Below are 23,157 nucleotides of genomic sequence, written 5' to 3'. Positions count from 1 at the left end.
AAAGGTGATTAAAAAATTTTGAACCTGGACACCTTTAAAGAATGCTAATACCAGCAATAGGGAAATTGGGGAGGTATGGGAGGAAGGTGCTAAGTTCTGTTGAATGGTAGTGCCATTAGGTCATCTGAATGAGAAAAGTAATTTACAAATAACCATTGGTAGAACAAATACAGGTTTGGTCTTCTACTGCCCATGGCCATAGAAATATCAGAGATGCCAAAGCTTGTCTTAAAGATATACAACATTGTCCTGATGAATTGATTCTTAAATACTGGTGATTATTCTTCCTCAAGTCATTACAATCACTAAATAATTAATTCTTATTCTTTACAATTATTCCTTCATCTTATAATGAAATTAGGAAGCATCATTCTCATGTTTAGAAAATAACCATCGGAGCCTTGGTAGCACTACCGAGCCAAGTTAGAAAAAAGGGGCCACATAGAGAGATCAGAGAGCTAATTTCCAGACGTTTAAAATATACTTTTGAGTACATGATCCAAATCATGGAAAGGATTACCTTTTTGAAAAGTTGATGAATTTTAGACTGAATCATTGCCTTTTTCTTTTTAAGGAGGACCGCCTAAAGATTGATGTGATTGACTGGTTGGTATTTGATCCTGCACAAAGGGCTGAGGCCCTAAAGCAAGGCAATGCTATCATGAGAAAATTTTTAGGTACAGTATATTCTCTTTTATGGTTTTGTTTTTTTACATCCGAGAAAAAAGAAAAGTCCTTAGCAGTGATTTCAGTAAATCAGTAGTCTTTCCTCTTCACAGAAGGTAATGTGCTATAGTTGAACAACACATTTTGTTTTCAGACATGACAATCGTGTTTTGTTTTGTTTTTCACTTGATTGCTTATGTATTATAAGGGTGCGCTGTGGTAGTGATGTAATATAGCTTCTGGGGGAGACAGCAATGATTTTGAGGTTCCCTGACCTTATGGGGCTAATGTTCTAACAATAAGTCAGTGATTCTAAATTTTCTGGCTTTGGAGTCTGCCTCAGGGAATTCCCACACCCAATCTAAGAATCTGATTTTGAACGGATCACTTCTCAGTTCTTTGCTGACTGTGGTACTGTTTCTGGCCTCAGGATAGTTCCACAGACCACTTCTGAGATAATAATGATAATCTGTTGGTCAGTGAGAACCAAATTGCTGAGACCACTCCTTGGTCCTGATTCTGGGCCCTAAAATTAGAATATCTATAACATGAAGAACTAGATAAACTTTATCTCTTTGTTCCTCTTTCTTTGCTAAATTCTCTTGGAATTTAGTCTACTTGTAATGATGTTACAATTATAATAAACTTTGCCCGGTGACTAAGAAATGGGTTCAAGCCTGCAGGTTCTTTTGAGACACCCCAGGACACTGTTCTGTGATTCTAAACTTTTGGGATCCTTTCCCTACTTCAAAGGTGGGGCAAGAGCACCATTGGGAAGTGAAAGGAAGGAAAATCAGGTCACCATCTATTAAGAGTTCACCAGGGACTTTAATATACGAGTGTCATTTTCCTCATCAGAATAAAATTGCCTACTATAATGAACTGATAATTACAACCTTAGCTTATTAGTAAACTTTTTTTGCTGAAAAGACTGGATAAATATTAAAATACTCTATATCTTTGTTCTACATGTAGCATCTAAAAAACATGAAGCCGCAAAAGAAGTGTTTGTGAAAATTCCCCAGGATTCAATAGCAGAAATTTATAATCAGTGGGAAGAACAAGGGATGGAAAGTCCACTTCCAGCCGAAGATGACAATGCTATCAGAGAACACTTATGCATTAGAGCTTATTTGGTGAGAATTCAAAGAGGAAAAAATCCCACAAACGTCTTGTCCTTCCTAGACATGACACTATTGGCTCACTCTTAGAAATTTTCCAGGAGCAATGGTGACCAACCCAATATTTTTGAAACTAGAATTAAGGATTCAACTTTTGGGGCCATAGACCCAGCCTATCTTGACCTAATCAACATGATGCCATTTTACATGATATTAGAATTTGGTGTCCAGTGGAGCTCAGAAAATATTTACATAGTGATTATTATGTGCAGAGCACTGTGTTCCAGGTTCTGGGAGACTGATAGATTAAATGAAACACAGTCCTTATTTTCATGGATTGATAATCTAGTTGGGGAATATGACACCCACAAATAGTACAGCATAGATTTTAATGAATGTGTAAAAGACACAGAGGGTTGAATGTTAGCCAAGGAAGGCGTAATCATTCTATTCTTTCCCTGTAATAAAAACTAAGTCCTATTCAAGGAGTTGAGAGTGTTAATATGCTGCATGATTTTATATTAACCTTTGCTTGATGTTTGTGCTTTTGGTCAGATAAATTGAGCAGCAGTAGATTTCAGATTTTCAGTGGTTGGTGTGCCCCCAAAAATAATAGCACCTAGAAAACACTAAATATTTTTGGTAATAGTCATTAACCTAATCAGTTTGTCAGAGCAGTTCCTTGTAATACCAATACTGAACAATTTTTAAACTTCAACTTAGACCCTGCAAGAATGTATTAAAATTGCTAACCCTCAAAACCAATGATAATAAGTTTCTGAAAGCCTTTTCTTGACTTTTAGGAAGCTCATGAAACCTTTAATGAGTGGTTCAAGCATATGAATTCAGCTCCGCAAAAACCTACTTTGATATCACAAGCTTCCTTCACAGAGAAAGTAGCTCATGAGCACAAAGAAAAGAAATATGAAGTAAGTTAAATGTGGATGTAGGAATGTATTTTTTAATGAAATATAATTTTTGATTAAATTTAACTACATACATTTTTTTTTAATAACTTTTTGACAGAACCCATGCCAGGGTAATTTTTTACAACATTATTCCTTGCACTCACTTCTGTTCCGATTTTTCCTCTCCCTCCCTCTACCCCCTCCCCCAGATGGCAAGCAGTCCTATACATGTTGAATAGGTCACGGTATATCCTAGATAATTACATACTTTTTTTTTAAGATGCTATATGTTCAACAGGTATATTACCCATTGGAACAGAAATACCTTTTCAATTTATTAATAGAAGTCAGTAATTGTTTAGTTATTATTTTTGTTTAGTTTGTAGGTTTAGTTAGTAGTTTAAAAAAATTAACTGTTAATAACTAAAAGAAATACTCTAATCTTTTTGTTAATTGATTTGCCATCTGTTAACATTTTTTCCAATAATTAAATAGAATGGGGAGAAAAGCCTCTTTAGTTGGTAGTCAGTATTCATGAATAAAAGAATTCTAAATATTTATATAATATTCAATTTGTTGTCATTTTCTATTATCAGATAGCTGAGTTATATGTTTTAGGATTATTGTCTCCCAAACCATATCTTGCTCTGTATTCCAGATTATGCATTGACTTTAAGTCATATTTCTTCTGCAGATGGACTATGGTATATGGAAAGGTCATTTGGATGCCCTAACCTCTGAAGTAAAAGAGAAAATGTACAATGTCTTACTGTTTGTTGATGGAGGGTGGATGGTAGATGTCAGAGAGGTAAGTTGTGTTTGTTGTCCATAAATAAAACTATTAGTCTGAATTTCACAGCCTATTCTCAAATAAGTAAATCCCGTTGTTTGACCTTAAACTGAAAATACTAGCTAGTTAACTGACGGGATTTAAAAAAAAAAAAGGGGGGGGGGGGGCGCGAGACTTACAGAAAGACATGGAATAGGCTGTATGTAGGCTGCCTTAATATATAAAGTTTGAACTCTATCGTTAGAATTGTCCAAATAGGGGCCAGGTGATTCCATTAGTGAATTGAAAGGCAAGCACTCTGCCCTAGGAGGAAGTTGGATTAGATGCCTTCTGTGCAGAGCCTTCCATGTCTGAGTTTCTTTGGGTCCATCATAACATTATTTAGAATCTGAGCTGTGTTCTCAGCCAGGAAGCATCCTTGTTATACAATATTTCTCCTCTCTGACTCTCATTTCTTTATTCTGTAAAGTGATCTCTTAACATTCCTTCCAAGGCTAAAATTTTTTAATCCTATGAAAAATTATCAGTGAGTATAAGTTAATAGATAAGTTTTTTGACTTAATGTAAAGAGGAGTTTGCTAATTAAAGATGTCCCGAGATAGGGCAGGTAACTTTTCCTGAGGTAGTGAGAACCAGTAGAGATGCTCAAGTAGAGGCCAGGTGATTTCTTGCTGCTAGTGTCATAGAAGACTTCGTGCTTCAGGGAGTTCAATTACATAGTCTTGGAATTCTGTCCATTTCCAAGGATCTGGGGACTGTAAACTGAACTTTAAGGTGTATTGTATATGTTTATTTGGGGAACTAAACAAAATATGACTTCTATCCAGAAGATTAAGCAGCATCAAGCATTAATGTAATTTGTACAGAGACAGCCTTTTCTGGGCTTTGGTCAGCCAACATTTATCAAGCATCTATTATGTGTATATTCTTTGATTATAGAGATGAGACAATCTCTGCTTTGTGGAGCTTAACTTTTATTGGGATGATAAAATATGCACACAAATAAGAATAAGAAAAGGTAGCTTGTGGGATAAAGGAGGCATTTTTTTTTTTTTACATGTCCAAACCGTTATTTTGCTGTCAAAAAGAATCAGACTCTGAAATATTGTACAATTAGCCTGTGAAGGAAATCCAAAATGGCAGGCAGGCAAAAATATAGGGATTGGGAATTCAATGTAATGGTTCTTAGTCATCTCCCAGAGTTCTTTTGCTGGGTGTAGCTGGTTCAGTTCATTACTGCTCCATTGGAACTGATTTGGTTCATCTCATTGCTGAAGATGGCCAGGTCCATCAGAATTGATCATCATATAGTCTTGTTGTTGATGTATGTAATGATCTCATGATCCTGCTCATTTCACTCAATATCAGTTCATGTAAGTCTTTCCAGGCCTTTCTGAAATCATCCTGTTGGTCATTTCTTACCGAACAATAATATTCCATAACATTTATATACCACAATTTATTCAGCCATTCTCCAATTGATGGGCATCTACTCAGTTTCCAGTTTCTGGCCACTAAAAACAGGGCTGCCACAAAAATTCTTGAACATACAGATCCCTTTCCCTTTAAAGGAGGTATTTTAACAGAGAACCTCAGGAAGATTTGAGAATCTTGTCAACTGAAAAGGCTCTAGGAAGAGGCTTTTCTAAAGACTTATGATGAGGTCTAGATATGGGGTACCTAAATGAAATTAGGATTTAATTGAGACCTAGTGGCAGGTTCGGAGTACAGTGAGTCAAATAGGACTCCCCTGCAACCTCTTTGGATTTGGTGCAAGGATACAGAGTTAAATGAGGTCTATCTAGTAAAACAGTGCAAATTTACAGGCCCAAAAAGCTAGATTGATAAAAGAGGTTTATTATAGGGTTTAGAAGTAAGGTTAAAGCATAGTTAAGGAAATAGGTGAAAGTAGAGATAAGAAGGGCACCGGAAACAGGATTCCAGTGAACAGAGATCCCTGGGGTGCCAGGCGTAAGGGTGGCATGTTTGGAACCTCTGCAAAGAGAGGATTCCAGCTTAACTCTTTTATAATGAGAGATTCAGCTAAAGGGACCCAAGTTGGCTCCTCCCTGGATGTCAGTGGGGGCTTGAGCTTGCTTGGTTGGGGTTGGAAAACCGGAGCAGATCATTAGAATGGGGGCTGGGAGAGCCCAAGTTGGCTCAGATCAGGGTGAGGTCTGGGACAGGCCAGGATCTTCTATTGGAATTCAAAGGGATGGTTTTGACCAGGATTTGTGAATCAAAAAGTCCTAGCTTCCTGGATTGATAATGCATCAGCTAGAAGGGGTTGGGAATCAGAAAGACAGGAATAAATCAATTCTTAAAGGAACCATACCCGCATCACTTAGACCAGACTAATAACTTTATGAGGGAAAAGTAGGTGCATACAAAGAATGTTGTAGAGGTAAATAAACAGGACTTGTCAATTGCTTGAATTAAAGAGAGAGATAATAGTGTAAATGGATTCCAAAGTTTTGATCCTAGGTGCTTTTGTGGATGCTAATGCTATCAACAGCAATAAAGAAGTTGAAAGGAAGTGTCAGATTTGGAGTGTGTATGTGTGTAGCCTGAGGCTTCTGGGCCATTGGAGATGCTGACTAGAGAGAACAGTTTGAGTCATCTGCTTTGAAATGATAATGAAATCTGTAATTGGTTGAGACCATTGACAGAGTGTCTAGAGAGAAAAGAGGCCCATAAGAAAACTTTGAGGGACGCTAATGCTTATAGATTGAAAATCTAGCAAAGAAGCCTGAGAAAGAGCAGTCAGACAGGTAGGAGAACCAGGAAGAAACTCACCAAAGTGGAGAGAGATAAGAATGTCCAGGAGGAAGGAGTGGTAAGCAGCCTTAAAAGTTACCCAAAAAGTCAAGGAGGAGAAAGACCTAAAGAAGCTCATTGGATCAAACAGTTCAGAACTCATTGGCAACCATGAGCAGAGAAGTATCAGTAGAGTGGTAAGAGTAGGACTCTAGATTGAAAGAGGTAGAGAAGAGGTAAGCAAAGAAATAGATGCAGTAAGCCTAGATTTTCTGAGTCTATATAATAGACTTGAGCCTGTTCAAGATTAAGTAAGGCCTTCTACTTTATGCTCAGGGGTCACTTCTGTGAGGGATATAAAGGTGATGAGATAATTCCTCCTGTCATGGAAATTATAGTGAAAACAAGGTCTTAATGATAGTTTAGTAGAAAGGAGCTTACTTCTCATTTGAGGAATCTGGGAAAGCATGAAAGAGAAAGACCTTTTTTTGTTTTGTTTTGTTTTTTTCCTGAGGGTTTGTTGTTTTTATTTTTTATACTCTGGTGATAATGCCCTCTTACTTCCCTCTTCACTGGCCTGAGCATTGAACCCATCCTAGTATTAAACAAATTTAAACAAAGCCAGCCATATCACACAGCAGCCATAAGATTACTCCCCATATATAGTGTTCTCTCTCATCACACATACTATGGAGAGACCAAAGGTAGATTTCCTTATTGAGAGATAATATTTGAGCTTCACCTTAACATAGAAGTTGGAGTGGAAAAAGAAAGAAAGAAGAAAAGGAAGGAAGAATTGAAAATAAAAGAATAGAATAGAATCATGTTGTGAAGGACCTTAATGCTTAAATCAGAATACAGACTATTTCTCTAGGAGTTGAACAGAGAAATTGTGAATTATTTATTTTTTGAGCCAAAGAGTGTACATGATCTAAGCTGTACTTTGGGAATACAAGGTAGAGTAAAGCCAGGAAAATCAGTTTAGAATGATCTAGACCAAAGTGATAATAAAGGGAGTAGAAAGATGGGGTAGAATTTAGAAAGCTGCAGGACCTGGTACTTGCTTAAAATAGTGCATCAGAGAGGAAGCATCAAAGATGATCAAGTTTAATTTTCAGAAGCCTTTTCAAGTACAAGAGATGGTTCAAGTTTTAGGAATCATTGGGTTTTGCTCACATATTATTGACCTTGAAGAAATTTTGGAAATCAGACACAACTCATTAGATGAGGAAAAGGACTAGACAAAGTTCAAAGACTAAGTGCTTTGCCTGAGGTCACACCATCTTAGTTTCAATAATGGAGCACACTAAGCCCCCCCTCAACTAGTGCCCAGTCTTTAGTTGATCTCTTATTTCATTTTGTGTATAAAGGATGTTGAAGATGACCGTGAAAGAGCCCATCAGATGGTCTTGCTGAGGAGGCTTTGCTTGCCAATGTTATGCTTCCTGCTTCACACAATTTTGCACAGCACAGGCCAGTATCAGGAGTGCCTACAGCTTGCTGATATGATTTCTTCAGAGCGTCACAAGCTTTATACGGTGAGTTGGAGAGAAAACACTCAAAAAGGAAAACCTCTGAACAAGGTCATTGAATATTTTTCCATTTTTGTTAGGAGTTCTTATTAAATGTCCTATCACTTTGTGATTGTTAAAAACAAATACCCTTAAAAAAATTTTTTTTCCCATTTTGTAATGAACTTGAGAATTTTAACAAATGTATTGTTCCAGCTTTAGACTGACCATGCTTTTTTCAAATTTAGAATATCTGTTAAAGCAGTATTCTGGTTACACATTTATAGAAGGTAAATTCTATAAAATAAAAACTTCAAAAATAGTTTTCCCCCCTTTAAAATATAGCACCAGGAAAATATATGCCATTTAGATTCATTATATTAGTTAAGTTTGAGTTTGTGGCTTGCAGTCAGTTTTTTTTTTTTTTTTTTTTTTTTAAGGCCAATTTTCTAATTTATATTTGTTTTTTCTTAGGTATTTTCTAAGGAAGAACTAAGGAAGTTGTTACAAAAACTGAGAGAATCGTCATTAATGCTTTTAGATCAGGGATTTGATCCACTGGGATATGAGAGTCAATCTTAGTTTTCTATTTTGTATAATTCCATTAATTTCCTAACAGCACCATAATGCAGATTTCATTAAATATGCACATTTGTGGTTTGTTTTTTGTTGTCATTGTTATTGTTATTTTTAGGAAAAAATGTTGTAAAATTTAACATTTTTTTGTACTTTTAAATAAAAATTATGGCAGAAGTCTTTTTTCAAGATATTATAAAACAGTATTTATATAATTGTGTTTATTAATAAACATATCTAAGCTGAAAATTTTTCTTCAGATTCCCCCAGTGAAAATCAGAGCACCTAGGTGGCACAGTAGATAAATTGCCAGACCTGGAGTCAGAAAGACTCATACTCCTGAGGTCAAATTTAGCTTCAGACACTTAGCTTTCTGACTGTGGGCAAGTTACTTAATTTTGCCTCAGTTTTCTTATCTATAAAATGAGATGGAGAAGTAATTGGCAAAACTACTCTAGTATCTCTGCCCCCCCCCAAAAAAAAAAAAAAAAACTCCAAATGGGATCACAGAGAGCCAGACACTCCTAAACAACAAATAGTGAAATTAAGGTTGAAGAAATTGTTCTTTGTTGTCTATTGAAGCCATGAGCTTCATGTTAATTGATTCTTTTCCTCTTCTCTGTTTTAAAGCTATAAGAACATTAGCATTTTCAAGTTAGTTCAAAGGGATTAGAAAAGTGTAACACAATGTTTAAGGCTGAAAATTATCATGTTTTCCTCATTATTGTAAATGTTTAAGGAGAACTAAAAAAAATTTTTTTAAACTTAAATACAAACTAGAAAAAGGAAAAAAAAAAACACTGCCCACACAAAGCATAACATAAGACATAAAATATAAAGCAACAAATTTCCATTTCAAGAAAGCCTGTGTAATAAATTCTACCCATTGTATTCAGAGCTGTCCATCTTTTCTTTGCTGCCTTGTAGGTTTTCTTTTGTTCTCTGCTGTGTACTTTTTATTTTAATTTTTTTTCTCCTTTCTCTGCTCTTCCCCCAAAAAGATTGTAATTAAAAGAGGATATATTTTTATTTGTATACATACACATGAATACACACACACACACACATATAAACAAATATGTACAGATTCATATCTTTATATGGGAGGTCAATTTTTGTAAAATAAAGTGGATATGGGATAACTTTCTCAAGCAGCACTTACTTACCTTTTAAATTTCTCATCCTAAACAGGCTTTAGGATCAGACCTAAAATTGGAAAGCTTTTCCAAGAGCTCTGCCATGTTTTACCATGATAGAAGTGGTTCAACAGAAAGGCAGCTTCCTAGGATCAGCCTAGTTAAGTACTCAAAGGTTCATCACTAAAAGTATAGCCACTTGGTAATAAAACATTTGGCCATGGCAACACATGAAACACATACACACAAAAATGCAAAATAGTGCTCATTCCTGTCTAGCCCCTTCTACTTTTTCAGGGACAGTGTGAGGACTGTGAGAGACAGTAAATGCCTATAGTTAAATGCTCTATAAATATTGATGTGTGTTCCCTACATGTTAGCGATTACAAATATCCTGCTCTGAAAGAAGGTAAATTATATCAGTCATGATTTGGGAGGGCAGTTTTTTAAAAAAAGAATTAAAATTTTTTTCTAACTGAAATAAAACTAAAAGAAAGGAAGTTGTGGTTAATGGAAGGATGCTTCCTTTTCCTTTGGAAGCTAAGCAAAGATGTTGATATGGGTTGATTTTATCATATGCATAATGGCAATAAATATTTCAAAGGATATTTATTTCATATTGCAGGCATTTTTAAATAGGCCACTTTGAAAGTAATTGTAGCTTTTGCATCCACATTGGTTAAAGAAATGGAAAAATCCCATAAAGAATTTGTCAAAACTCTCCAAAGAAGTCAATATATTCTTTGATGCTTGGTGATTTCAGTGGAAAGATAGAAATAGGTGAGAGAAATATTTTACAAAGTATAGATCAGAAGGAAGGAATACAGCCAAAACTTTGCCGTAGATTGCAAAGAAGTCTCATAATTTTGTCATATTTATTGGAGAAAGAAATTGGGAAACTCATATGTGGTAAACACTGTAAACATAAACTCTTCCCCCCTCCCAAAGAAATTCTGTTTTAACCAGCTTTGTGGGTAGAGTGAAGCCATTGATTTGTTAAAACAAATGATCAGAATTTGTTGGTTGGTCATGTCTGACTCTTCATGATCCTATTTGAAGTTTCTTGGCAAAGATAATGAAATGGTTTGCCATTTCCTTCTCCAACTCATTTTATAGATGAGGAACTAAAGCAAATAGGGCGAAGGGAGTTGCACAGGGTCATACAGCTAGCAATGTCTGAAATTTGATTTGAACTCAGGAAGATGAGTCTTCCTGACTCAATGTCCAGTACTCTATCCACTCTGCCACCAGGCTTCCCCCCCCTAAATATCAAAATTAGCAAAAAGATCATGAAAAAAAAATATGACCTGCTACAGAAATAACCACTCAATCCTGAACTTTTAAGACAAGTATTTGATTTTTAAAAAAAACTGATAGCAAAATTGGCCACACTGATTAAAATAGTTTTATACACAAGTTCAACCACTATAAATCAATTACCATAAGAAGGAAACCAAATGAAGCTAAAAAGCATCTTTAATGAGGAAATGTTCAGCCTAGTTCTCAAGCAGAGAAATAAGAACCAAAGGGAACACTAAAGTAGTGTATGTAAACTCACTTGTAAAATCTTGTGAGCAAAGAAAATACTTGGTTAGAATTGGTGGAGAGTGAAACCAATTTTCAGAAAGCTTGCAGGAAATCTAACCAAGCAAAATCACTATTTTCTATATAGAGATGATAATTAAATCCACCATCGTGGTTAATGAGGTCATTGTGATTACATAAAAGAGACTCCAGTATAACCAGTATAAGTTTAGGGGGTAAAATGCTGGTAATGGGCCAGCAAAGGGACCTGCAAAGAATAGTGTATATAAATATATATAGAGAGAAGGTAATCAACTGTGTCAAATGAAACAAGTTCATTAGGGATGGGGGACTGGGGGAAAATCATCAGACTTGGCAGTTAATAGTGCCACTGTTAACCAAGGTTTTGGTTGAGAACAGACTAGAAGCCAGATTGCAAAAGATTGAAGAAAGGATCATAATTAGAAGTCATGAATATCGATCATTTTTTTCTAGTTTAGTTGAGAACGAGAGGAGAGAGATGATGGGGAGATTTTTCAAGAGACACGTTTGAAGGCAGTAGAGAAGGAATCAGTAAATGGGAGGAGAATGAATAGTGGAGCAAGAGAATGATGGAGAAAGGTAGGAGGGGATGGTCAGAAACATATGTAGAAGGGTCAAAGAAAAGGCCCCCTAAATTAGAGGCTGAACAGCAGGAAATTTAAGTGAGAGATAAAGGTTAAGGAGTCTTAGGAAGAAGAGGAAGCTAACAGCAATTACTTTAGTTTTCTCCATAAAGTAAGGTGAGATCCTCAGCTGAGAGAGTTGAGGGAGAAGGTGTGGGAGACTTGAAGAGAAGGGTTAAAAAAGTTTGTTTTTTAGGAATCTGTTAGAAAGTAATAGAATTCCCTACCAGATCGAGACACTGGTGGTGGATTAATACTTTAAATTTGTTATAACTTCCTCCAAATCTGTGCATCACATAAGAACAGAGGAGAGAAACAGATTGGGAGGGTAATCTATGGCTGGGATTAGCAAGGGATGAAGAGGTCGGTAAATTAAAACTTTGTGACCTTTCACAGCTCTCTGTAGCTCTCTAGTCTGTAAGGGCCATAGAAGATGCCAAACTGCACTCACAGAGTTTCCCCATCCCAGACTTAGTTATCTTACCCTAACAAAACCACAGGTTCTAGCCCTTTCCCCATCCTGTGTGCCAAGAAAACTGGTGCTATTGCTTTAGACTGAATCTGACTCAGTGTCTGGGAAAGGACATATTGCAAGGATTCAGTTGAGCCTAGCTTTCTCACTTCTGTGCTGGCCATGCTGATCTGTTGGTAAGATGGAGGAATTCATGACTTCTATAGGTTGATGGGTTAACAAGCCACTGGGTAAATTCCTGTTCCACTGAGGTAAATCTAACTTTTCCTTCAGAGGTATTGAAATCAGCTTTAAGATTTTATTAGCCTATGATTTCAGAAAAGCCTTACATGAACTGATTTTGAGTAAAGTGAGCAGAATCAAGAGAACATTATACACAATAAAAAGATTGTATGATGATCAGTTGTGGTAGATGGCTCTTCTCAACAATGCAGTGATGTAAGGCAATTTCAGTAGACTTAGGATGGAAAATGCCATCTGCATCTGGAGCGAGAATTATGAAGACTGAATGTGTATCAAAACATAGTATTTTCACTTGTTTATTTTTTCTTGTGGTTTTCCCCTTTTGGTCTGATTTTTTTTTTGTATAACATTACAAATATGAAAATATGTTTAAAAGAATTGTACATATTTAACCTATATCAGACTACTTGCTGTCTTGGGGAGAAGGGAGGTGGTAAGAGAGAAAAGAAGAAAAATTTGGAACATAGATTCTTACAAGAATGAATGTTGAAAACTATATGTATATTTGGGAAAATACTATTGAAATTCATTAGCCTAAGGCAGCTAGGTTGCCCAGTGGATACACATTGTCCTTCAAGTCAGGAGGACCTGAATTCAAATCTAGCCCAGACACGATACTAGCTTGTGTGATACTGGGAAAGTCACTTAACACTGATGAAGTTGAGATTTCAGCTTCAGATGGGAAGGAAAGATCCTAGGGTCCTTGAAGTGAAGCAACATATAGCAATGCTCAATAATCCTTAGGTACAAGGCAGATAATAGTAGTGTATAGGAAAAGCCTGGAAAAAAGGAAGATGCTGAAGCTACAGGCACTAGAATAATCTAATTCATGTGGGGACACTTAGTAGACAAATGTTTGTTGAATTATAAAGAAGAATAAGAAGACTTTACTCCTTGGAACATGAGGATTGTTTTGCAAAATTATCAGCACGTTTGTTGACCTTCTATTACTAGCAAGCCACCATAGTGAGGTGTCCAAAAAGTGTGACATCATTCCTGCCCTACAGTGGTTGACAAGTGGGAAAGATATTTTTTTTTTCCTTTTTCTTTTTTTATTCAATCATGTCCAACTCTTCATGACCCATTTGTGATTTTCTTGGTAAAGATATTGGAATAGATTGCCATTTCCTTCTCCAGATCACTTTACAAATGAGAAAACAGAAGCAGGCAAGATTAAGTGACTTAGCCAGAATCACACAGTCTAGTAAGTGTCTGAGGCCAGATTTGAACTCAGCCTTCTTGATTTAAGACTTTGCATATTATACACTGTTTCATGTTACTGCCCCATATCAGAATGTGTTATAATGAAGAGAATACTAGAATAGAGGTTGAGTTTTAACATGTCCATAATTAGGGCAGTGTTGGCAGAGCTTTGCCTGAGATGCCAACTTCTAAGGGGGCAGAAAAATGATCAGCATAGAAATTTGAAGTTCTTTCTATATACTCTGTTGAAGACACAAAAACTACAAATGAAACAAAGAACAATAAAAATATCAGATAAGCATAAGGTATTGGAATACAACATATTCAAAGGCTGAAATGTGCAATGTGCTATGATGAATCAGAAAGGGGAGAGGGATAAGTGTTAGCTAGAGTAATTGTAGAATTCATAGACATCATCAGCCCCCTTTCCAATGGAAATGTGGCCCAATCAGTTGCAGTAGATGGAAACAGTGACTGAATATTATGACATACCTGAGCCAAGCTGAGAGTTGACAGGAAAGAAGTGGAATTCTTGCATCAAGTGAATGCCAGAAACAAGAATGTGGCAGTAGGCAACATGGGAAAGCAGGCCTTGACCTTTCACTGGAAGTGGCTTTAGATTGATTGCACGGGTTCTGAGAAGGGGATCTAACAATGCCAAGTCCTTTATCCTTGCAGGGGAGTTTTACCTCACCCCCAATAATTTGAGGATCCTTATAGATCTGGAGGAGTCAGACCTTAGAGAAGAGAAATATCTGTGGATCCAAGTATGAATCTTCCCATTTTCTATTTAATTAAACCAGTATCACAACAGGGAAAGACTAAAAAGGGGACAAACCAGCTAGAGCACTATGAGCATGAAGTAGTCAAGGGGCAGTGATGAGTATGGTCAGATGGAGCAGAAGAATGTATTTTGGAGAGTAATGTGAGAATACAATTGAAGTTAGATAGAACCATCATCTGACAAAGTACTTGGTATGTAAAAGAAACGTAACCAGTGTTACCTGTGTGAGTTGAATGTATTTGAATTTAAGAAGCTTAATTATTTTATTTATTAACTTGTTAATTAATGCTAAGGTGAGTTTAGGCTTGATTTAATATTAATCATAGCTAAAATTTACATAGCACTTACTACATGCCAGTCACTTTGTGCAAAGTGCTTTGCAATGATCACATTTGATCCTCTGATAATCCTGGAAGGTAGATGCTGTTACTAACCCCATTTTACAGATGAGAAAACTGAGGCAAACAGTTAAGCAACTTGCCCAGGATCACATAGCTAGTAAGTATCTGACGGTCCTCATCACTCAGCTGTTAGGGATAGACAATATTCATCAAAAGTACTGGTATAGTGAAGGGAGCCAGACTTGGAGTCAAAGGTCCTTGGTTTAAATACTAACTTACTAGCCGTGTTACACTGGGCAAATCATGTCACTTTTCTGTATTACCTCACAGTACACAGGTACATATTAAATAACGTCTGTAAAATGCGTTGTATCCTTTGTGGCTCTCTATAGATATCAGTTATTTTTATTCTTAGGCCCTGGAGATCCAAAGATAATCGGCCTCTATGAAGGCAGCCATGAAACTTAGAATCTGACATAGTATGTATGCTATTTTTTCTGGATTCTGCAACTGCCTATCCAATCTTATTTATCTTTGAAGGCCCAATACTGAATTCTGTCTTTTCCAAGAAGGTCCTACTCTGGCCCAAGGGAGCCTTTCTGTGTCATGACTATTTAAAACTTATTGTCTACGGTGTCCATTTTGCCACTCAATTTTATATAGGCACACCCTAAAATATGATGATTAACTCTTCTGGAGAAAAGGTCCAGGTAGGTGTCATAGAGGACAGAGCACTCTGGCCTCAGATTTTATCAGCTATATGACTCTAGGCAAGTCATTTAACTTCTACCTCAGTCTCCTTATTTATAAAGTAAGGTTAATAATAGCATCTACTAAATGGTCAAAGGATATGAACAGACAATTCTCAGACAAAGAAATTGAAACTATTTCTAGTCATATGAAAAGGTGCTCCAAGTCATTATTAATCAGAGAAATGCAAATTAAGACAACTCTGAGATACCACTACACACCTGTCAGATTGGCTAGGATGAGAGGGAAAGATAATGTGGAATGTTGGAGGGGATGTGGGGAAACTGGGACACTGATGCATTGTTGGTGGAATTGTGAATACATCCAACCATTCTGGAGAGTAGTTTGGAACTATGCTCAAAAAGTTATCAAACTGTGCATACCCTTTGATCCAGCAGTGTCACTACTGGGCTTATATCCCAAAGAGATACTAAAGAAGGGAAAGGGACCTGTATGTGCCAAAATGTTTGTGGCAGCCCTGTTTGTAGTGGCCAGAAACTGGAAACTGAGTAGATGCCCATTAACTGGAGAATGGCTGAATAAATTGTGGTATATGAATGTTATGGAATATTATTGTTCTGTAAGAAATGACCAACAGAAGTGAAACGAGCAGGGCCAAGAGATCATTATATACCTCAACAACAATACTATATGATGATCAATTCTGATGGACCTGGCCATCCTCAGTAATGAGATGAACCAAATCAGTTCCAGTGGAGCAGGAATGAACTGAATCAGCTACGCCCAGCAAAAGAACTCTGGGAGATGACTAAAAACTATTACATTGAATTCCCAATCCCTATATTTTTGCCCATCTGCATTTTGGATTTCCTTCACAGGCTAATTGTACAATATTTCAGAGTCCGATTCTTTTTGTACAGCAAAATAACAGCTTGGTCATGTATACTTACTGTGTATCTAATTTATATTTTAATATATTTAACATCTACTGGTCACTCTGCTATCTGGGGGAGGGAGTGGGGGCAAGGAGGGGAAAAATTGGAACAAGAGGTTTGGCAATTGTCAATGCTGTAAAATTACCCATACATATAACCTGTAAATAAAAGGCTATTAAATAAAAAAAAAGAAAAGAAAAGAAATGACCAGCAGGATGATTTCAGAAAAGCCTGGAGAGACTTACATGAACTGATGTTACGTGAAATGAGCAGGACCAGGAGATCATAGTATACTCCAACAACAATACTACATGATGATCAATTCTGATGGACGTGGCCCTCTGCAACAATGAGATGAAACAAATCAGTTCCAACAGAATAGTAATGAACTGAACCACTACACCCAGCAAAAGAACTCTGGGAATGAGTGTGAACCACTACATAGAATTCCCAATCCCTCTATTTTTGTCCACCTGCATTTTTGATTTTCTTCACAGGTTAATTGTACACTATTTCAAAGTCCGATTCTTCTTGGGCAGCAAAATAATTGTATGGACATGTATACATATATTGTATTTAACACATACTTTAACATATTTAACATGTATTGGTCTACCTGCCATCTGGGGGAGAGGGTGGAAAGAGGGGAAAAATTGGAACAAAAGGTTTTGCAGTTGTCAATGCTGAAAAATTATCCATGCATCTATCTTGTAAATAAAAAGTTATAATAAAAAAATAATAATAGCATCTACTTCCCGAAAATGTTATAATGACCAAATGAGATAATAATTGTAAGGTACTCAGCACAATCCCTGATATATGTTAGTTATTATTGGGGGGGGGGGGCAGAGGGAATGGCTAGGTGGCTCAGTGCCAGGTCTGGAGTCATCCTGAGTTTAAATCTAATCTCAGATACTCGCTATAAGATCCTGAGCAAGTCACTTTACCCTGTTTGCCTTCATTTTCTCATCTGTAAAATGAGTAGGAAAAGGAAATGGCAAATGACTCTAGTATCTTGGCCAAGAAAATCCCCAAGGGGATTACACATATTTGGACATGACTGAAATAACTCAACCACCACAACAACATCATTATGGGGTAGGGGACTATGGGTATGGAATGGCTCACTGATGATCTGTATCCGTAACAGGAAACCTTTCTTCCCCATTGCCAGAGTTCTTTCTTCAGACTCTCCCAACTTGTTGTTGCCCTTGCTAACAGCTTTGTCCAGATCCCACTAAATCATTAGCAGAATTGCCACAAAGTTTTTGCTTACTTCCGTTTCCCAAGTCCCTGATTTCTGGAGACTTCTTACCACGGTTGTCTACTTTTGGGCTTTATGTCACTTGGCTGCAATTTCTTCATCAGGAAGATGAGGAGATTGGACTAGATGATAGCTCTAAATCTATGACTTATGATTCCTACCACTTGTATTCCCATCCCTCAACAGCCTCCATCCAAATGAAAGCTTTCTTGCTTCTTCAGAGCTTAGTGGGATTTAAGACAAAGGAGACTCTGGGTTTAAGAGAGCTGAGGTTCAGAAATTAGTATTTCGATTTCAATTATGTTAAGAGTTAAACAGGTTTTTTGTGTACAATCAAATTTTATGTTTATTTCAATGAGAAAATGAATCCTAAGTCCCAGTCAACAGAGTTACATATACATTTGAGGGGTGGTTTCTAGGTTCTATACAACTTTCTCCTAAGACATATTTCAGAAACTTTCAGAGTACAAGACCACCTATTTTAAGTTAGAATTAGTTGCATTTAGTTTTCTTGTACCATTTTATCCTTCATTCATTCAACAATACTTCATTATTCAAGGATGTGTGATTTCGATGGTGTCAGATCTAAACCATCTACCCCTGGTTAAGACTGTCCCTTGAGGGTTGCTTTGATAATGATCTTCTCTAAATTTACCTAGACCAGTCTTTGAATAACAGACCACAGAGTTTATTATCATCTCAGTTCATGTTTGGTGCAACTAGACAAATCTTCCAGAACTCAGTTCCACATGCCACAATGAAGCATGAAATTCAAACTCTGTATTTATAGGACTGTGTTTTGTATGCTGAAATAATCAATACAAAAGATAGGTTTCCACCTTTCTTTGCAGAAGTGGGGGATGATAGGCGACTGTCAGATTTTGTGAGGTTTCCTGAATTCTTTTTCTTTTTGTTACAACACTGATTCTGTGGGTGAGGCCATCGCTGGTCATCTTGCCCTGAACTCCAAATGACTCCCCTAGAGAGAGTAAGTCTGCCTCACTTAAATCCAACTCATTTACAAGTCAGATTCTCCTTCTGATGATTTTATTGGTTATCTTTGAGAACAAAGGATGAACAACAACTTTCTGGGAAGGAATGGTATATATTTGGAAATTGAGGTCAAATAAAAATACCATATTATCAATACACATGTTTCTTTAAAAAAAAAAAAACCAAAGATGCTTATTCTTATTAGCTCTTAGGGAAAAAAAAAGACAACTTATGGAGGATATGATAAATGTCTTCAAAGTATTTGAAGAGCTGGCATTTGGAGTAAGATTTGTTCTGTTTGGTCTCAGAGGATAAAACTGGGAAGTGGACTAATATTTGGAAGATTTAGGTTTGAGTCGGGGAGACTTCCAAATAACTAGAACTATTCAAAAATATTATGCATTTCTTGAGGTGGTGAGCCTTTTTTCCTCAGAGGTCTTAAAGTAGGGAGTGGATGATTCCTTGCTGGTTATTATTATCTAGCATTCCTTTTTTTTTTTTGGTATGAGCTATAGCTAGATGACTGCTAAGGCCTTTTCCAGCTCTCTAGTTCTATAATATGCAAGTTCTTGACCTTCAGGTACTTACAGTTTCCTAATAGTGATGGAGTTGACTACTAGGCCTATATCCTAAAGAAGTCATAAAAAAGGGGAAAGGATCTCAATGTATAAAAATATTTATAGCAACTCATTGTTATAGTGGCAGAGAATTGGAAATTTAGGGGATGCTCATCAAATAAGAGTCACTGAAGAAGCTTTAGTATATGAATGTGATGGAATATTACTGTATTATAAGAAATGAAGAGCAGATGGATTCAGGATTTCAGAAAAATCTGGAAAGACTTAGATGCAATGATGCAAAGTGAAATGAGCAGAACCAAAAGAACACTGTACACTATAGCAGCCATGTTGTACAATGACTAGCTATGACTGACTTAGCTCCTCTAAGCAATGCAAGCAATAGTATTCCAAGACAAATCCCAAACACTCATGATAGAAAATGCTATCCACATCCAGAGTAAGAACTGATAGAGACTGAATGCAGATCGAAGTGTGCTCTTTTCCCTTTTTTGTATGTGTTTTTTTCCTTTTGTCCTGTTTTTTCTTTCACATGACTAATATAAAATGTTTTACTTGATTGCAAATTGTATTTTGATTTTTGATTTGCAAATTTACTTGATATCAAATTGTCATATCATTTTAGGAGGAGGGAGGAAAGAAGAAAATTTAGAACTCAAAATTTTATATTATAAATAAATATTATAGCCTTGAACAGAAGAATGATTTCTTTTTTCAAGGTCCAATATAGATAATCGGGTAAAAATACCAGTAGACTGTAGACCATCTTACCTTTTGGGTCAACAGTTAGTCCAAAGCTTTTATAAAGTGCTTGCTCTGTGTCAATAACTTTCTCTCTAGAAATGCAAAGAAAGGAAAATAAATCAGCAAATTAAAAAAAACTAATTTAAAAAATACAAAAATTAAAATATTTTTTTAAAAAATTGTCTTTACATGTAATTGGAAAAAAATAAAATACTGTTTAGAAAAAAAATAAAATAAAATGATGAATTGAGCTAGATGATCCTGGACATTCTTTCTACCTCTAATAACCTATGAAAAATTCTCTATGAAGGGATGATAGGAAAAATAGATATGAAACTATTAAATAGTAATACAAAACAGTATGTGATCAAGTGCTATGTGAGTAACAGGCAGAAGACAGCAGATCAATTAAGAGTTGATAGTAGTTGTTACAATTTCAGTGTATTTACACCTCAGAAACTGGCAAAGGCTATTCATCAGGATTATTTTGTTGTTTAATTGCTTAGACTTAAATAACAGAGAAAATGCTTGTGCAGATAAAACTTTTTAAATGTTATGGATATATTTTTTTGTTTCCAGAGAAATTCAACATTTATCAAAATGTTATCAAAAACCACTGAGGCAGTTAGAGACAGACCCCTGAAGAAAGTAATATGTGCTGGACCTTGGAGGAGGATAGTTTTGGACTGGTAGATCAAACAGGGAAGGAATTTTTAAACAAGTAAGGAATCTTGGAGACAGTAATAAGCCTGGCGTTTTAAGACGAAGAGGAAGAAAGTCTTCTGACTGTGACACAGCACATAATGGGAGAGTATGAAAAAGAAAATTCCATTCCATTCAACGGACTTAATCTACCATACAACATTCTGGGCAGACATATAAAACACACAGAATTAAGGTATAGGTAATTGCAGGGCTATAAAGTGAAAAGTCTTAAATACAAAACTGAGAATAAATTTTCATGTTTCATGTCTGTAGGAGGCAAAATGGTGTAAAGAGCCTCAGAGTGCCACTGTGAGATCATGGGTGTTGGGATGCAAAGATCCTAACTCAAGTTGACTGCTCAAAGACATGGTACAAAACAGAAAGTTTTTAAATTTGGATTCTCTGGAGAAGCGTGGCACTCCCTTCACTAGAAAGTCTGGAGCAGGGAAAGCCAATTTTACAGAAGTAATGATAGTTATATAGTCAAGATTTACAGAAACACTATTTGCCCACTCATCTTATGTTAATCCTTCTTAAATTATTGGCCAACTCGATCTTTATTTCTTATTTGTCTTTGGAATGCTGGTGGGCTTTTTGCGGTACCAGGGTCTTGGTTAAGCAATGAATGTTTCAAAATGTTAAGAAAAAGGGATCTGAGGTCTGTTTTGCTTCAAAGAGTAATAATTAACTAAGCCAGAGGGGTTAAAGGTTGGTCTATTTTACTTTTGGTAAATAGTCAATTAACAGATAGAGATGGCCAGTTTGGAGACTTCTTGGATATCTCTGCGCTATTAAACAATTGGTCTGGTTTTTTTCTTTTTTAAGCAATTGAATAAGGGTCAAAATGCTGGAAGAGCAAATCTTTGCTCTTTCCCCAGAGCCTAAATTAAATAGACCCTTGTTGTTGAGTCTTGACTTACCTAAGGTTATTAGTCTGAGAAATCCTCAATTTCCCGTTTCACTCACAAGGGAGGTAGGAGATCGCTACTGGGTTGAAGAAATTGCCTTTGGCCTTTGCCTTGTACCTTCCCTTGTGGAAAACTTGCCCAACAACAACAGAAACTTTTCCTAGTAACAAAGGCTGTTTTGGGGACTGGGGCTAACATGACCCAGATCTTTGAAACATGTAGCAAGATCCACACCTCCTGGACCTGACTGGATGGGCAACCACATCCTGTTTTTCTGTTCTTTGTACTTAACTGGCCATGTAAGAACTAACAGCTCATGACACCTGGCCCAGAAATTTGTATAAGTGTGAGACTCTTAAGTCTAGCTTGCTACTAATCTCTTTAAGGACAAAACCCACCTTGCTGTTCAAAATAAAATCTGACTTGCTCCCTGAAATTCTTCTCCCCCCTTTCCCTCCCGCCCCCCTTCCTGCAGAGCTGACTGATTCTGACAGATCCTCATCAGGGTGATATTGCCCAGATCATTCATCATGGCCTGTTTCCTCATCTAGAAAATGACTAGATGGTTTTTACAATTCCTTCTAGCTCCTTTATTCCAATTTTTCCTATCCCCTGGCAAGAAAGCACATCCACCGAGAAGCAGTGTGAGATAATGGAAAATGTGTTATATTCAGAGAGAGGAAATGAGTCGAATTCTGCCTCTCTTATATTGAAGAAATCTCTTCCTCACTTTGGTGTCCTTATGCAGCTTCCAAGGCCCTTGCCAGCTTTAAACCCATCTGGGTCCTCACTTGACAGTGCTCATTGGCTCTGACCCTGGATCACTCCAGACTCCTTCAGGAAATGGAGGCAGATGATGAAATCTGAATTCAAATCATAGACTGTTTCCAATTGATGTGGGAAAGATTCCTATCTTTGATTCTCTCTAGTGAATGTAATTGCCCTTTGACTCACAAATCCTGGTCCCTTTGAATTCCAATAGAAGATCGGGACCTGTCCCAGCCCCATCCGGATCTGAGCCAACTTTGGGGCTACAACCAAAAGCCCCATCGAGCTAAGTCTCCTATTATAAAAGGGCCACACTGGGTACCCCTCTTTGCAGAGATTCCAAACATGCTAGCCATGTGAGGACCCTCTGTCCACTGGTGCCTCTGTCCGGTGCCCTCCCCTTATCTCTACCTTCACCTATCTCCTACTTCTAGACTCAATAATAAACCTCTTTTATCAATCTAGCTCTGGGGCTAATAAATGCTTTTATTGGGGACTCGTGCCGCTACTAGACCTCATTTACGGCCGTATCCTTGCACTGAATCCAAGGGGGTTGCAGGGGAGCTCTGTTTGACTCCCTGTACCCCAAACCTGCCACTAGACCTTAACTAAACCCTAATTTCATTTAGGTACCCCAAATCCAGACCTCAACACAATGACTGTTTCCAATCCAATCCTCTTCAGTCCCCCCTCCACAAATGGCATCCCTATAGTGCACATCCGACCCTACTCAATAAACTCCAGTGACTTCCTATTAAGCTCTGGGATCAGACAGAACCCCTCTACTTGGCATTTGCGGCTTTTCACGAACTGGCTCCACCCTGCCTTTCTTATTGCACAAACTAGCTTTCCTG

At 36.9% G+C, this 23,157-nt stretch overlaps 1 protein-coding gene and 1 long non-coding RNA gene across 2 annotated transcripts in view; one reads left to right on the top strand and one right to left on the bottom strand.

The window, feature by feature from the left end:
* Nucleotides 1-8,578, top strand: part of NUP107 (nucleoporin 107) — a 57,812-nt gene extending 49,234 nt beyond the window's left edge. The window contains exons 23-28 of the mRNA XM_003770856.3: nucleotides 575-677; nucleotides 1,642-1,802; nucleotides 2,591-2,716; nucleotides 3,390-3,503; nucleotides 7,613-7,780; nucleotides 8,228-8,578. Of these exons, the coding sequence (XP_003770904.2) occupies nucleotides 575-677; nucleotides 1,642-1,802; nucleotides 2,591-2,716; nucleotides 3,390-3,503; nucleotides 7,613-7,780; nucleotides 8,228-8,335 (780 nt within the window). The 3' untranslated portion in view covers nucleotides 8,336-8,578. The remainder of the gene's footprint in view (nucleotides 1-574; nucleotides 678-1,641; nucleotides 1,803-2,590; nucleotides 2,717-3,389; nucleotides 3,504-7,612; nucleotides 7,781-8,227) is intronic.
* An 8,066-nt stretch (nucleotides 8,579-16,644) lies between these two features.
* LOC111721024 lies at nucleotides 16,645-22,434 on the bottom strand. The gene is made up of 3 exons (XR_002770400.2): nucleotides 21,548-22,434; nucleotides 19,950-20,014; nucleotides 16,645-16,684 (listed from the first exon to the last, which is right to left on the bottom strand). It is a non-coding gene; the product is annotated as an uncharacterized LOC111721024 (long non-coding RNA).
* Between the last annotated feature and the right edge of the window lie 723 nt (nucleotides 22,435-23,157).

This window comes from Sarcophilus harrisii, chromosome 5 (assembly GCF_902635505.1).
Source record: "Sarcophilus harrisii chromosome 5, mSarHar1.11, whole genome shotgun sequence".
NCBI lineage: Eukaryota > Metazoa > Chordata > Mammalia > Dasyuromorphia > Dasyuridae > Sarcophilus > Sarcophilus harrisii.
Note: the sequence above shows the minus strand (reverse complement) of the source record. Positions and strands in the feature narration are given on the sequence as shown.